This window comes from Manacus candei, unplaced genomic scaffold (assembly GCF_025592945.1).
Source record: "Manacus candei isolate 608988 ecotype Guabito, Panama unplaced genomic scaffold, ASM2559294v1 h1tg000048l, whole genome shotgun sequence".
In the NCBI taxonomy this organism is placed as follows: Eukaryota; Metazoa; Chordata; class Aves; order Passeriformes; family Pipridae; genus Manacus; species Manacus candei.
This window is the reverse complement of record NW_026138096.1, coordinates 10,376,160-10,391,460: the sequence shown is the minus strand read 5'-3', so window position 1 is coordinate 10,391,460 and position 15,301 is coordinate 10,376,160. Positions and strand designations below refer to the sequence as shown.

Here is a 15,301-nt window from a genome sequence, read left to right as displayed (position 1 = left end):
GCAAGCAACAGAAACAATAATAAAAAGATGCTTTTATGCGTGAGAAAATTAGCTCAGTCCCCTGATATCTGCACCTTCTATGCTGAGAGTACATTGATGATGCCAGTCAAGGGTCAGGGATGCCACATTATGTTGTAGCATATGGGGCAAAGGGATGCTTCCATCGTGAAAACTAATGGGAAAGTATTTCTGTGCATCTCTGCCAATGGCATAATCCCTGGATCCATGGAGAGAGAGAAAGAGAGGTGATGGCAGTGCCTGTCATGGCATCGCTTCAGCCATGATGTCCTGGCAAATGAGGGTCCCCAGTTTATTCCTTGTTTCCTTCTAAGGATGGATCAGCCTTCTCCTGTCTCCCACTGTCACCCTCCTTCCTGCAGCAAGGAACATCCATACCTGGAAGGGAAAATAATGGAATTTTATATACAACGCCAAACCCTCACTTCAGCAGTAAATAAACTATGTCATCTGAAATGACAAGAGGAGACACCACAAAATTTGGACAAAGAAGAAAGGTTTTTGCATAGGACAAGGAGGGTTTTGCAGATCTATGGGTTCAAGCATAAAACATTACCTGTGTTGTGCTCATGCCCACGAATTACTGGGCAAGAAATTGTAAAGGAGGTCAAAAATTACATGGTGCAATAGTCTGTTGTTATTATTGCTATTTCTTTTACATTGTATAGTGTGTATATCACATCTGTTCTTAGAACACACTGCATATATGTTCTATATAGAATAAATAATATATAGAAAATATATAGAGAATACAGAAAAAATATATATTCTATATTATAAAAAAATTCCAGTTACTCTCTCAATAAACAGTGCACATCTTGAGAGCATTAAAATATTCAAAGGACAAAGATACAGAGCAGAAATACAGGTATTTCAAGCATTGCAGTAAATAGTCTTCATGTTTTTGTCAAACTTCTATAAATGCATTTCTATAAAATTGCCAGTCTTTACAGAATATTTTAGTTGTTGATCTAACATTGGAAGTACTCAATTTTTTTTTTATTCTTTTAAGGTGCCTGGTCATTTTTATGTGGATGGTCTGTGTTTTTATGATGCAAAAAAGTAAATAAAATCAGGTTCAATTGAAAACATTCAATTGAAAACAAGCTAGTGATAGGAGAGTGAAGTTACCTCTGATTTTAAAGCTCTTAACATATAAAAAAATTAATTTTGCAGAGTCATAAACACAGCTGAGTGAGGCACACTAAAGAAGAGGTTGAAAAACATCTCTAACAAATGGTTAAACCTGAAATCCATGCAAAAGGAAAGGAGATACATTATCCATGGGCGCTGTTTAAATTCCTTCAGATTTATCCTTGGCCAGAACAGCTCCGTGCAGAGTAGCCACTTATTTAATACATCCTCCTGGCAGGAGAAATGGAGCCACAGCAGGACTTTAAGCATCCAGATCAGATCTGTTAAATGGGAATTTCTAAATGTCTTTTTCTGTCACCGTATAAAATCAGATGTTTCCCAGAAGCTGCAAATAAACCCCAAAAAATCCACTGGGGAAAAAACTACTGTCAGGCAGCATTAAGTGCTTCTTGCCCCTGTTTTTCTGGACTTCATTGCATTTTATTCAATAAACTAAAAATAACAATGTGTTAAGTTTCTGGTTTATAGAAATCAGAAATGTTTTCTTTAATATTATTCTAATATTAATATTTAATATTATTTTTGGTTATTAAATTACATATTATTTGCTGAAATAAATAATAAATACTTGTGTATATCAATACATCTATAGTATGTGCACTCAGGGTGAGATCTGCAGCTTCTGTGGGATTATAAACAAATATTTGTTATTCCAGCATTTCTTTAACTGGAACACATATCAGACCAAGTTAAAAATAAATTTACATAAAGTGTGTATTTTGCTTCTCTACTGCTTTGCTACAGGAAAGGTAAATTTGAGTTCATACACCAGGGGTTCTTTCTCATGAAACAAAACTCATCCCTGCTTTAAATGTTTGCAAGATGACAGGAGCCTTAATATTCTTCCTGTAGATGTTCGTTTTCTTTCTGCTGAAGTTTGACTTCTCATTTAGCCTTTAAGATATACATGTGCATGAAGGGGGGCTGCATCACACTTTCAAAAGAGAGAATATCAGTATTACTATTTGCACTTTCTGAGCTAGCTAATAAATTAAAACCAGATAAGAAGCACTCCACAAAAAAAGTCCCAGTGATGACATCAGCTCAGAAGTTTTTCTCTGCCAGGTACAACATATCGATGTGCTGTTGCAACGGGGATCTCACACAACAAACTTATTTAATTCTTGTAGCGTAAAATCTCCAAACCCCGAAGATTAATCACCCAGTTTGCAATCAGCATGAAGAGGAAACCTGTTCAGATGGCAACGCCCTCTCCATCTCTTCCAGAAGCTCCTTGGAGGGCTGGGAGCCCTCAGGCAGCCCAGTTGACACAGGCACTTATGAGTTTGTCTCCTTGGCTTTTTTTGGCTCAGGCAATGAGAAACAGCTAAATTTTGTCTTGCCCTGGACTGAGCTTCTGCATCAGGCAGGAAAAAAAATGGTCCTGCAGAAATCTCGAGTGCCTGCAGGAGAAATTTTGCAGCACTGACTTTTTCAAGGGCTTGAGCTTTGCCAGGAAACACTAAAGAATTCTGGATTTCCCTGTGTAGAGCATGGGGAGCAATGGACACTTCCAAAGAAAAGTGAGGACAAGAGGAAACAGCCTGAAGTTGTCCCAGGAGAAGTTTAGTTTGGATATTAGGAAACATTTCTTCAGTAAAAGTGTTGTCAGGCACTGGAACAAGCTACCCAGGGCAGTGGTTGAGGAATTTAAAAGATGTGTAAATGTGCCACTTGGGGACATGTTTTAGCAGTGGCACTGCTGGGTTAAGGTTGGGACTCGATGTTCTTAAGGGTCCTTTCCATCCTAAACAATTCTGTGATTCTGTGATGAGCCCACAAGCTGGTGCCAACCACGGGCACCCTTCCTGCTGCAGCGAGCCCCATGTCCCGTCCCACCCCTTCCTCCACGCTGCGAGCACGGTGCAGAGAGCCTTACCCTGCCCCACGTGCAAGCCACGTCGGTTTTTCTGCTCCTCTTCCCTGCTGCTGGTTAAATCATCCAGCCAGGAGGTCGGGCACCGACACACGGCGTGCACCCACCCTCCCTCCCCGCAGGGCTGAGCAGGGAGGAGGGCTGTGGCTCAAGAGACATCTCTGTCCCCAGAGCTGCGCGGATTTCACCCACCACATACCCTGTTGCTCCCTCCCAGCGCCGCCAGCCGGGGCTGCGGGCTGTGCAGGCAGCATGAAGTGCGGCACAAAACCGCGGTGGTGGGCAGCTGCCCCCGGGGGCAGGCACGGCGTTCTGGATGCACGCTGCTCTTCCCCAGGGCAGCACGGCCCACGGCAGAATCCACAGCCGAGTCCCACCGTGCCAGAGAATCATAGCATCATACAATCATACAATCAGAGTGTGATAAACAAAGTCTCGAGTTTCTATAAGTTTCGAATAATGGTTTATTATATGGTAAAAGCAAGCAGCCGGCTGGGTGACAGAAATGGGACCAGTTTCCCAAATCTGCACACCCCTACTACAGGGTACATTTAGTATTTATCTTAGCTACTTCATGCATATTAATTATATCATATACATATACATTCTACAGGGTTTTGCTAAGTATTTAATAGATGGGTTTTCTTACAGCTAAAGCTGAAGGGGTTATCTCTACAACCAGTCATAATTCATGCATTCTTGGACAAACAGACGCCTAAAGATTTAAGGTTCTACTATATTTTACTCTTAGGATAGTAAGGAGGTTTTAGGCCTCTTGACCTTGTAAGAGTCTGTTTTATTTCTTTATGGGGGTATAATTAAGTTTTACAATCCGTTTGTTTTATTTTGATATAATCACCCATTTGTTTCACGAATCACAATTATTTATATATCACAAGAGAATAATAGAATCGCTTAGGTTGGAAAAAACCTCCAAGATCATCGAGTCCAACCTTCAACTGAATATGTCAATGCCGCATCACAAAGTCCCACGTCTATTTGTTTTTGGAACACTACCAGTGATGGTGACTCCACCACTGCCCTGGGCAGCCCATTCCAATTCTTAACCACTCCTTCAGTGAAGAAATTTTTCCTGCTATCCGACCTGAACCTCCCTTGGCTCAACCTGAGTCCATTTCCCCTTGTCCTGTCAACATCTGAGCTCTCTGCAGGTACACCAGGGAGGAGATGCTGAGCTGCTGGGGGCAGGGTCACAGGCAGAACTGCTGCTGTTCCTCAGCAAAGCTCAAGGTGCAATCCTTGTCCAGCACAAGCACGAGGTCAACTTGCTAGCTGATGTCTCAGGGAGAGGTGCAGGGCTGCACCGACACCCAGCTGCAGGGCTTCAAAACATTATGCCTTAACATCAATACTGAATGCAAAATTCAAGTTGGGATATTTCCTATCAGTCTCTTCAAAAACAATGGAGACAAAATATTCCTGGGGACAGGGATTGTATATTCCCTCCCCTGGTCCCCAAACCTGGGTCTCTCCTTATTTTACCGAAGCTGGCACACAAATTGAGGTAGTTGCCCAGGGTCAAACATTATTCCTCAGCCCTTATTCCTCTTCCAAGGTTGAGAAATCCAGGATGCCCTGGAGTGTAAAATAGAGAAAGGAAGAACTCACCTTCCTTCTCTGTTTGCTCCCAACACCAAAGGTGTCTTGCTTGAGGTCCCAGCTAACCATGGAATTGCTCCAGTGCTCCCTGTGGGGGGATGAAGGGGAGTGATGTACTAAAGATGGTCATAAGCATCCTCAGTGGTGCCATTTATGGGTGGACACGCCATGCAGAGCTGATGATACAACCCCTTTTCCCTTCCCTGTGCCCCTGTTGGCTGTAAAGTGAGCAAGGGAGAGTCCCAAAGGGCTGTGGAAAGAGCTCTGTCCCACCACAAGCACAGAGGGACATGGACACAGGCCCTACAGGGCCAGGTGTTGAAAGGCTGGAGCCACATGAAGCTCAAACCATCTCCTACTGATTGTCTTCCAGCTCACACAAAATGGATACACAGGTTGGAAAGCCACAGGCAGTTCATGTGTGTGTACCTCCTGTATCCTGCACACCCAGAATACAGTTTCTTTCTCTATGCAGTGGTAACCACATGGAAGAGTTGGACCCTGCCCTTTTTCTCTCACTATCCACAGTGCAGAGGACAGAGATGTTGGGACAGCTGTGGAGAACTGCAGGATCCATTTTTGAGATAAATGTCCTTGTGCAGGGTCAACAGCTAAGGGAGATGTAAGTGTTCTGCATTAAAGAATGAGATAATTGAAAAATTAATAGTGTTTCAGAGGAAATGGATGTGGAGATTTGTAACAAATGGCTTCCTTAATGTGACACATTGAAATGAGATCTCACAGTTAAGAATATAAAAATGACTGGTTTGGTTCAGAGCAAAGGTTCATCCAGACAACTTTTCTGTCTCCAACATTGGCTGTGAGCAAATAGCTGAGGAATAATGACAAGACAATCATATATGATGCTCTCCTTTAATATTCAGTCTATTTTTAACTAAATAGATTTCCTGAGCCTGTTGCTGTCTATTGAGTAACCCACAGTGAATTTCTCTTCCAAGCGCTTCCCCAGGCTCTGCCTCCCCAGTGTCCTTTGTTGGGGACATCAATGGGTGAAGAATGACTTCGTTTGCTTCCAGCCTCACCAACATCATCTGCTGCCCCTTACTGTCTGTACTGGAAAAGGCAGGGAATAATCAATCCCTCTCCACTCTCTCCCAGTCACTCACAGTTCTGGAGACCTTTAGTGTTTAGCCACTTAAATAATTTTTTCAGAACAAAGAATCCTAGTCTGCCACGCAAAACCCATCCCAGACCTCTGATCCTACATTTTGCCCTGCTCTGAACCTTTTCTTGTTCTACTACTTCTTTTTTGAGTCCTCTCTATGACATGAAGGGTGATACCAAGACACAGCATTCAAGGGTTTGTACATTGCATTGGACCATGCATTGGCCATGGACTGGACCACTGGACCATACAATGACAAAGCTGTCTGTATTCTCTGTTTTATACCCCATTTCATTCCTACCTGGTAACATCCTATTTGCTTTTCCTGATGGGCAATGAGTTGATGTTCCCACTGTAGTACTTGTCTTAACCCAAATTTTCACCCCTGAATTTGACTCCTGATTTTATAGGAAAGCCAGGACTGGTTTTCCTTGAGTGGATCACTTCACAATCACCTACTCCAAATTTCTCCTGCCCCTGTATTGCCCAGTCTCTGAAAGATCCAGCTGCTGCCCTTTGATGCAGCCATCCCTACTCCCCTCTGTCCCTTTTGAATAAGGTGTTATGGCTCAGAGTTGCATCTTACAGGTCTAATTCAACAGCAGGGGTTGGGGTTTCTTTTCAAATAAATGCAAAATTGAGTAGAAATAAATTGTATGAGCCAGCAAATGTTCTTAGCAGGACCACAAAATGGACAAAGCAAGTAATCTCAAGCAAGTCTTGGGTTTCCTTAGTGCCAGCACTGCCAGCAGGAGACATGCAGAAAGGAAATGGAAACCCTTCCTCCCTTCTGCTATGGAAACTGAATTTCCTTCTCAAAGGTTTTAACAGTAAAGATGCACAGCAAAACACTTCTCTGGGAAAGTCCTGCACCACACAGATGGACCCAGAAACTCCCTGAGTTATCTCCACCAGAATTTCCAGCCCAAGGTCTTCAGGGAAGAAGGTTAGTGAGCAGCAAGGAAGGACATTACAAGACTCTGGATTGATGGTGACAGGAGAAATCAGCTCCCAAGGCTGTGGGGATAACACCAAGGCTATGAGACCCTGGAAGGGGGCTGAAATCAGAGGACAACAATCAAACAGTGCCTTGAACCCAACAGAAATTCAATTCTGGAAATTGGAAAGGAGAAGATGAGCCCAGTTCACCGAGTAAAGACTACTGAAACTGTTCAGACAAAAAAATTATACACTGAACTCAAACAGATGATTTTTGTTTTAAGGGAAGTCTATATACAGTTCGAAAAACTTTAGGTCTTTTGCAGTTCTGGACTGAATCTCTGTGGTATTTTGGAGATTGGAGCAGCAGAAAACCAACCTGTCCACTGTTAACTCCAGCTGGGGCTCACCCAATGCCCAAAAGGTGCCATCACAAATTGCTGATTTACCAAATGCCTGCACAAAGGAGCTCTGCAGCATCAAAAGAGAAGGCGTGGGAAGCCTCTGCAAGGAAAACTCATAACACATCCAGGACTTTTTCTAGCACACTTCCAGCTGAGGTACCAACATTATGGAGATTTTCAGCCCAGTGATCAGTTAAAGGGCTACACCACAAAGAGGTGGGAGCACGGGAATGTTTGTGGTTTGCATTCTGGATTTTAAGCTGTGTGACGTGTACATGTGAGAGTACCCAGAAGAGTGGGCAGTACTGACCACTGAATTGGAAACACATGGCTGCAGTGGAAACACAGAGTGTGAGTACCTGTTGTGTGACAGTTTCACTTGACATTCTGCAAGCCCCTTTGGTGCTGCAAAGCTTTGCAAAGAAAAAGGGGGGCAGCAAGTTGCTCATAAACCACAGCTTCACTTCACACCGGAAGGACCGTGTGCTGGAGTCTCAACATTTTATTTTTTCCTCTGTTTGAAGGAAACAAAAAAAAAAGCTCATGATTTGCGATTAAATTTTGAAATCTTCATTAAAATTTTCCATTCCTCCTTGTGAAAGAGGAATGGAAAGTTTCAATGCAATCCTTCAAAGGTTTACAACAGGAAGAGTCAGCAGTGCTGCGGCAAACACAGTCCGGTGTCACCTCCTGAGTTACCATCACTGATCACTTGCAGGAATCAAACAGCACTTGCAGCATCATTGCTTGGCAATTGGACATCCTTGTGGAGCACTATGGGCAGCAGAACAATGGACCTGACAGAGCACAGTCATTTTGGGGCCCTTCTGTGTTCACCGGCCGTCGCAGCGCGACTCCCATGTCCTGAGGGACACCACATGATGTCTGGTATTACTGACACCAAGAAACTGAAGAGTTTCTTACTCCTTGAAAAAGTCCCTGAGATCGTTCCACCAAATGACTAAGAAGTCAAACATATCCAAAACTCAGCATCTCCTCCAGCTCCCTCTCATTTCCCATGCCCTCTCTGTCAAATGGGTGTAAGCAAGCACAGAGAAGGAATCCTAAATTCGTCTCCTGCCAAGCCTGGTTCAAAATCAGATGGATCCCTCTTGCTCTGTCTTGTCCCTGCATGATTTTCTCTCTTTTCTCCTTGTTCCTTTCTTCTTCTGCTAATTATTTGACATTAATTAAACAAAGACCTAGGTTGGCCTTAGTATATAAAGATAAACCTTAGTCACAAGCACCTTAGGTTGGAGTTCTCAGAGCCCTGCAACCTTAGCTATGAGTAAAATGAAACTTATTGGTAAGTTTGGGAGAAAAAAGAAATTATCCTTTACTGTCTAATCAACCTGTCTGTTCTCCTGACTTCTCTTATATGATGCTCTGCAGAAGTAACTGGTTGTCCGAGTGTTTTTTTCTTCTTCCTTAGTCATATGATAACTGAGGCACTACAACACAAATTTTTAATAAAACACGTTATTAATGCTGGTGTTCACTGATTTGGCTTAGGTCCTCAGTTAAACAATCTATTGTAAAATGCTGTCTAGAGAACAAACAGCCAAGTCGGGGCTTGCTAAAGACAAGGAGATTTCTTAATTAATCTGATTAACCACCTTCTCCTCCAAGTTTTGGAATTGGTCATCAGTGTTAAGCTTACGTGAACTGACCTAAATTGTTTCTACAAGTGTTGATTTTAAAGTAGAGCTTTTTTCTGGAGGCCCTGCGAGTGTCCTGGAGCCTTCCTTAATCAAATAATTGCCACTGCAACTGCTTTAATTTTTCTTATTTGTTCCTGTGTGAAATAGAAACAGCATTGTAGATGTGTGACAGCCCTCTTGCAGCTATATCTCTCCACTGACAGCGAGTTTTTGCCTTGCCTTTAAAGGGTATATTCATTACCAGAGTGTTGCAGGTGGCAGAAAGGAGCAGCTTCCCCCAAAGCCATCTGCTGTGAATCCCAAACATCACCCTTGCCCAGCACAATGGGAAAGCGTCAGAAGAGGCAGGGAGGGACTGGTGATATCTTCTGTGTACTGGTGAGCCACAAAGTGCTTCAGCTAATAAGTGTATGAAGAGAAAAAGAAAGTCTCTGAGCTGTGATGCAAAGCATGAATGTGACAGAGGAAATGGTGGCCTTGCATGGAAACCAGCTCAAACCGTGAGCAACAAGGACCAAGGTCTCCTCTATGCACAGGAGGGGAATCCCTGGGTGCCGCTTTGGTACCACGGACTGATTCATAGTAAAATTCATCATTTATCAGAGACAAGAAAGAAGTGAGATATCCCTACTGAGAAAGGAAGTAGTCCTTCCTGGAGGATCCTTTCATTGTACAAATTCTCCCAGCACATCCATCACCACACCTCCGAGGACATGCGCTATACACTGTAGTGAAGAATCCATGCTCTACAGCAGAGTGAGAACCTAGTCTTGACAAATTTTTGAACCATACTCATTTACCAACACATTCACTTCCATCTGAACCAAACTAAAAAACGGGGAATGAGGAATTTTCCTATTTTGGTCTCCAGAGGGTTGTGCTTTTGAAAATGCTTTTGAAATACAATTTTCTGCCACTGAGTTGTAATAGTGATGGAGAGGGGAGGACTCAAACAACAATCCCAATGGATGGCAGGAACCAGCTCACTTCAGCACCCAAGAAAGCATGAGACTCGACTCTATTCAACTACAAGGCAGGCCCCTAGTTCAGTTCCTTGTTGACATTCCTCCATCAGCCTGTGAGGATGGGCACTTCCCAAGAACAGCTTATCCCATTATAAAGAGAAGATGAACCGTAGTTAGAATCAGGTAAATAAACTGCCCACTGAACCAGAATGAGCCTGTGCAAGTAGCATCACTTGATGTCTCATCCGGAGGTGGCTGGAGCACTAAAAGTTGTCATTTGGCTCAAGTCTGATGTTCACATTTGCTTGACAGGATTTTGAGATCCAGATCCTTGTAATGTTATTTAAGGTATGAAACCTGTTCACCCTTTATTTTGTCAAAATCTACTATTTCAAGTAGACACCACAACTACCACAGCCTCATGAAAGTATGAATTTCACACATCTCAGCAGGCTAACAGCAGCTTTCTTCACTCAGCAGGCTTTGAAGCCCAGTGAAATAAACCCAGTTCCTAAACCATTGTCCATAGCTCAGCTCTGAGTAGCAGTCCCAACAGCAACATCAAAGTCAGCAGCACCTGTTGTCTGACAGACACAGGATTAAAAGGCTTTCTTTGCTAAGGGGTAATAGAAAAACCAAACCTCACACAAAAAAAACCCCAAGCAACAGGATAGCCTGGAAGAAAGAAATAAATCCAACACCAGCCCAGCTGCTCGCAATCTGGTGAAACTATTCTTACTGTATGTGCAGAGCTCCAGGAAGCATCACCCATCCCCATGTGCCAGTGGTCACCCAGAGGCAGCAGGAAGGGCCCTCTCTGTTGATGCATACAAGAGTTTTCTGGGCAGGGCGGAAGACCCTGTGGTTAGAGAAGAGAACCACAAGTTGTTAAAACAAAGAAAAAGCAAAGCATACCCCAGGGCGCTCTTGGTATGTTCAGCTGACAGACCACCTGCCTTGCTCAAAGTGGCTTTTGCTGAGCAATTGCAGAGATGGATTGACCAAAGAATTGCAAAGAGAACAATTAAACACCTGAAGAAACCATCTGTGTGCCAGCAACACGTGTGCTTGGAGATAAATGATATGTATATATATGCCATGAAACACCTGTGTCTCGCTGGGTATGATAATACTCTGGGCTCTGCCATCCACATGAGACCCTCTGAGTGTGCTTAAGGGAAGGATGCAGAATCCCTGTCAAGAAACACAACCTGAGGCCTTCAGCCAAAGGATGGGACTTGTCCGTGACTTCTGTGGAGCTGGAGCTGCTGTGGATCCCCAGAGGGCTGGGGGACAGCAGGCTGGGGTGTCTGATCCTACCTCAGGCATGAGCAGCAGCCCTCGGGATCTCTAGGGAATTCATGGAGGCAAAAGCCTTGAGTAAGAACAGAGAAGGATAAAAGAGCCCAAATTTCAACCTAGAATTTAATTTCTTCAGAAATCTTTTTTTGCGCTGCATTTTGCCGCAGATGCCGAGCACCGTCTCTTTGCCCAAGAGGGTCTTGATGACATCACATCCTCCCCAAAGTGAGATGCAGCCTCCAAAGTCAAGAGAGAACGATCATCTCAGCTGCACTGCACCGTCTCCAAGGACAGACACCCCCAGCAGAAGATGGACGGGTCTCCTGTCCTGCTCCTCCTGCTCGCTCTGGGACTCTGTGAGTATGGATACAGGGTGGAGCAGCCCCTTTATCAGGAAGGACATGGGCCCTTCTTCCACCAAATCCAAGAAATTGGGTTAAACAGTTAAAAGGGGGGTGGGGGGTGGGAGTAAACCAAAAAAGCTGACTTTGAGATGTGGTCAGTAATTGTGGAGGGAAAGGCGGCATCCCCTCAGCCAGCGAAGGGCAGCCGGAGGGGTGGCTGCAGCACCACAAGCACCAGGAAGGGAGCCTGGTCATACAGGTGGTTATGGAGGGGAAGGAGAAAGGGGGAAAAAGGGGGCTTAGCAATCAGTGCTTTTAGAGATTCATTTCAGATAATCTGGGAAGGAGTAACATCCCTGAAAAGGCAGCTGGGAGGGCAGCACCCATCTGTAAAGCCCACATGGCTGATTGATGAGCACCCTCCATGCACAATCCCAGCAAGGATTCCAACTAAACCTTCCAGTCATCCAGACACCATGGTTCTCCCTTTGCATTTGTACTTCCATCCCGTGGACAGAGCAGGAGCTTTTTCCCAGAGGGACCATTGGCTCTTCCCAAGCAGTTCCAGCAAGGATTTCTCTCCTCCAGGCTGTCCCGGAATCCATGGCCAGATGTATGAGATGAAGATCAGGTTTCGCAACAGAATCACCCAGCTCCGGGTGGGACAGCGGCTGGAACTGGAGTGTCAGACTGACAAGAAGGACAGTGGCATGTTCTGGGTCCGCCAGGACAAGAATGGGACCCTTCACTTCATTGTCTTCATCTCTTCCCTATCCCGAGTCACCTTCAAGGGTAGTCAGAGAACATCCGCACGCTTCGAGGCCAGCAAAGACAACACTATCTATCGGTTGGTAGTGAAGTCTTTCACACAGCAGCATGAGGGGAATTATTTCTGCCTCATGAATATCAACCAAATGCTGTACTTCAGCCCTGGCCTGCCTGCCTTCTTCCCAGGTGAGCAACATCTCCACCCAACATTGCTTAGCTCTGCCAAAAAGCCCTCCTGCCTGTGCCTTTTTTAAGCAGTCTTCTCTCCCACAAACCCCAAAACATCTTGTGATCAACCCACTGCTCCTGCTGAAGGTTCCCTGCTTGCCATCTCTCCTCATGGTATTGCTCCTGCCCAAAGATGATTGGGCAGACCCAGCATCACTTCCCCATCCCCAGTTCTCCATCCTACACATGGCTCTGAAGAGATAACATCAAAACAAAGTCCAGCACTACCCCTCCTTCCTCACCTCACATAGGTCCCAAAACTCAGGGTGCTTATGAGGATGGTGGCAGACAGCAAGAAATAAGGAGGCTACAGCTCCTTACTGGCTCCTGGGAGCCCCTCCTTGGAGGAGTCCCAATCTAAAATTGGATCTGTGAAGTCCCCATGGAGCTGAATACAGAAGCATCCATACCCTGGCAGGGGTAGGAGAGCAGAAGGGCAGGAGAGAGCTTTTTTTATTGTATTTGCCTACATGCTGAATTCATCTGTTTTCACTCATAGTCACCACCACAGTGGCACCCACCACAACAAGACCCACCACCCAGCATGACATCGCCAAAAAGGATCCCTTCCTGGAGACATCAGATCCAGGTAATCTGGAGGGAGGGAGGGAGGGAGAGGGGAAGAGCTGGGCTCTGGTCCACTGATACTGAGGGGGATGGTGCAGGCATTTTGGGACAGGAAGAGACTGAAAATCCATGGAGCTTTATCAGAGTTGGAAGGATTAAACTCTAACATTTCATCCCAGCTAGGAAAGGCTTAGGATAAGGTTAAGAGTATGAGCATGCCTGGGCATGCTGGGCTGAGGGGAAGGAAGGGAAGAGCCTTGGGGGCTAGGGCTGGTTTTACTCTCATCAGGAGACACAAGAAAACGTGTGGCTATGTGTCCTCCCTCAAATGCCCAGGAAAATGCTGAGAGCAGCAGCACTGATGAAGAACATCCCTGCAGGCCCAGGGGAAGCCCTCTGCCTCACCACCAGCCTCGTGGAACGCCAGGCAGGGCCCTTGGCATCTCCCTTGGCTCCAGCAGAACTGGCCTTAACACCAGCTGTGAGCACCTCATGAACCTTTCCTCTTCTCCATTCCTGCAGAGACCAGCACAGAGAATGAGCTGAATTTCTTCTGTGATCTTCTCATCTGGGTTCCCTTGGCAGGTGCCTGCCTCCTGCTCCTCATCGCCCTGGCCGTCACCATCACGCTCTGTCAACGTAAGACTCAGCACTACCCCCTGTAGATGCTGCTGAGGGATTTTCAGCAATGTGCCAAAGTCCCTGGGGACAGCCAACAGAAATAATTCACCCTCAGGGTTCCCAGGCTGACCCTGCTACTGCTAGTCACCTCACATTTTAATTCATCAAAATATTCAAGTGCATTACTGTGGGAACATGAGCTGCAGCACCACTGCCTGGCATGGATTTCCTACAAAATAAGCTTGGTTTATCCATCATTAGTCTCAAAGATATCAGCTGCTGGGGAACATCAGCCCTACCTCACTGCAGTGTTTCTTTACTGAGCTGTGACTCGGTAGCTTTGAACTAAAACAGTTCCTTACTTATTTTCTTTCTTATTTTAGGAACCAGAAGACGAAGATGCAGGTGTAAAAGGTTAGTAAGTGACAGGCATTGGTGTTTTTCTCTTAAATTTGGCAACATCTCAATTTCAGGTGATAGAGCAGGCAGGGGCCCAAAAGCAACCTAAAAATTCTTCACCTGATGGGAGGGGTCTGTGTAATGACTAAAAGGCAAAACGAAGACAGAAGTTCTCTTCTCCCATGGTTTTGTTTGGGGTTTTTGTTTGCTTTTTTTTTTTATTTTTATGTAATTCAAATCACGGAGCCCTGACACTGCAGTAGACACAAGCCAGAAAGACAGGAGGGGCTTGTGGTAGCCCAAAAACTTTGCACATCACATAATGCTCATAACTAACCACATTTCTGTGCTCCCAATGCACCACTCCAAACTTGAGCCTGGAGGTGACTGTATTTCATTCCTTACCCTCCCCAAACCATTCATTTGATTTCATCACTGGACATTCAGGTGTGCCCATGGATTTGATGCAAGTTATTGCATCCCAAATCCCCCTCTGAACCATTTTGGACCAACATCAAGCCTCCGTTTCCCCTACAGGCACTAAGGAACAGCAGCAGAGAGGCTGCTGCAAACTTGGATGACTTTCCTGAGAAACAGCACTGCAGACAGGAACAGACTTAAAAGTAACCCAGTTTCTATGCACTCAGGAACACTTTTTTTTTATGCTTTCCCTCCTGCCACCTCAACCCACCCATCATCCTGAGTCACAAGGAAAACTCCATCGCAAGGAGAATTGCAATTTGCCAGTTTGGAAAAAGAAATGCTTTTGCCCACGTGCATTATCCTTCTGCAAAAAGACCTCCCTGCAGCAGGTTTCTTCACCTCCCCTGCTCTGCAGGAAACCACTTCTGCAGTTTCGCAAGCCTTGGGCACTCTGGGGCTTGTGGCCAGAGAGCCACTAAGAAATCATTGCTACTGCTCCAGGCAGCCAGTGCTGGGCTAGTGCTTGGAAAAGATGGGTAGCCAAGAAAGTTTTGGACAGCATGTTCACAGCTCTGGAGCCTCATTCTTTGCAAATTAAAGCATCTTTTAAATCAGATAAATTCATGTTCTTTGTTATACATCCATGGGGCTTATAGTAAGAAAGGTAATCTTTTTTAAGACAGAAGGCATTTTTTTTACCTGTCTGAAAAAGGGAACAGCCTGTCATTGTTATGGCGGATATTTATTATAGCCAGTGCTCTTCTGATTCTTGTCTGCCTTTCCAAGGGAGAAATGATAACAAAGAGCTCTTCAGGCAGCCTTGCTTAGGACAATGTTTGCATTCTTCACTTATCTCAATCCCTGTTGCCAGGATGTTCGGTTCCT

General features: G+C 45.0%; 1 protein-coding gene across 1 annotated transcript; it reads left to right on the top strand.

Annotated features, from left to right (window-relative positions):
* The first annotated feature begins 11,082 nt into the window (after positions 1–11,082).
* On the top strand, positions 11,083–14,677 carry LOC127476126 (T-cell surface glycoprotein CD8 alpha chain-like). Its single transcript, XM_051798648.1, is given in 7 exon segments — positions 11,083–11,371; positions 11,374–11,422; positions 11,999–12,364; positions 12,906–12,995; positions 13,496–13,612; positions 13,978–14,008; positions 14,531–14,677. Coding segments are annotated over 7 exon segments (798 nt in total). The 5' UTR covers positions 11,083–11,233; the 3' UTR covers positions 14,538–14,677.
* The last annotated feature ends 624 nt before the right edge of the window (positions 14,678–15,301 follow it).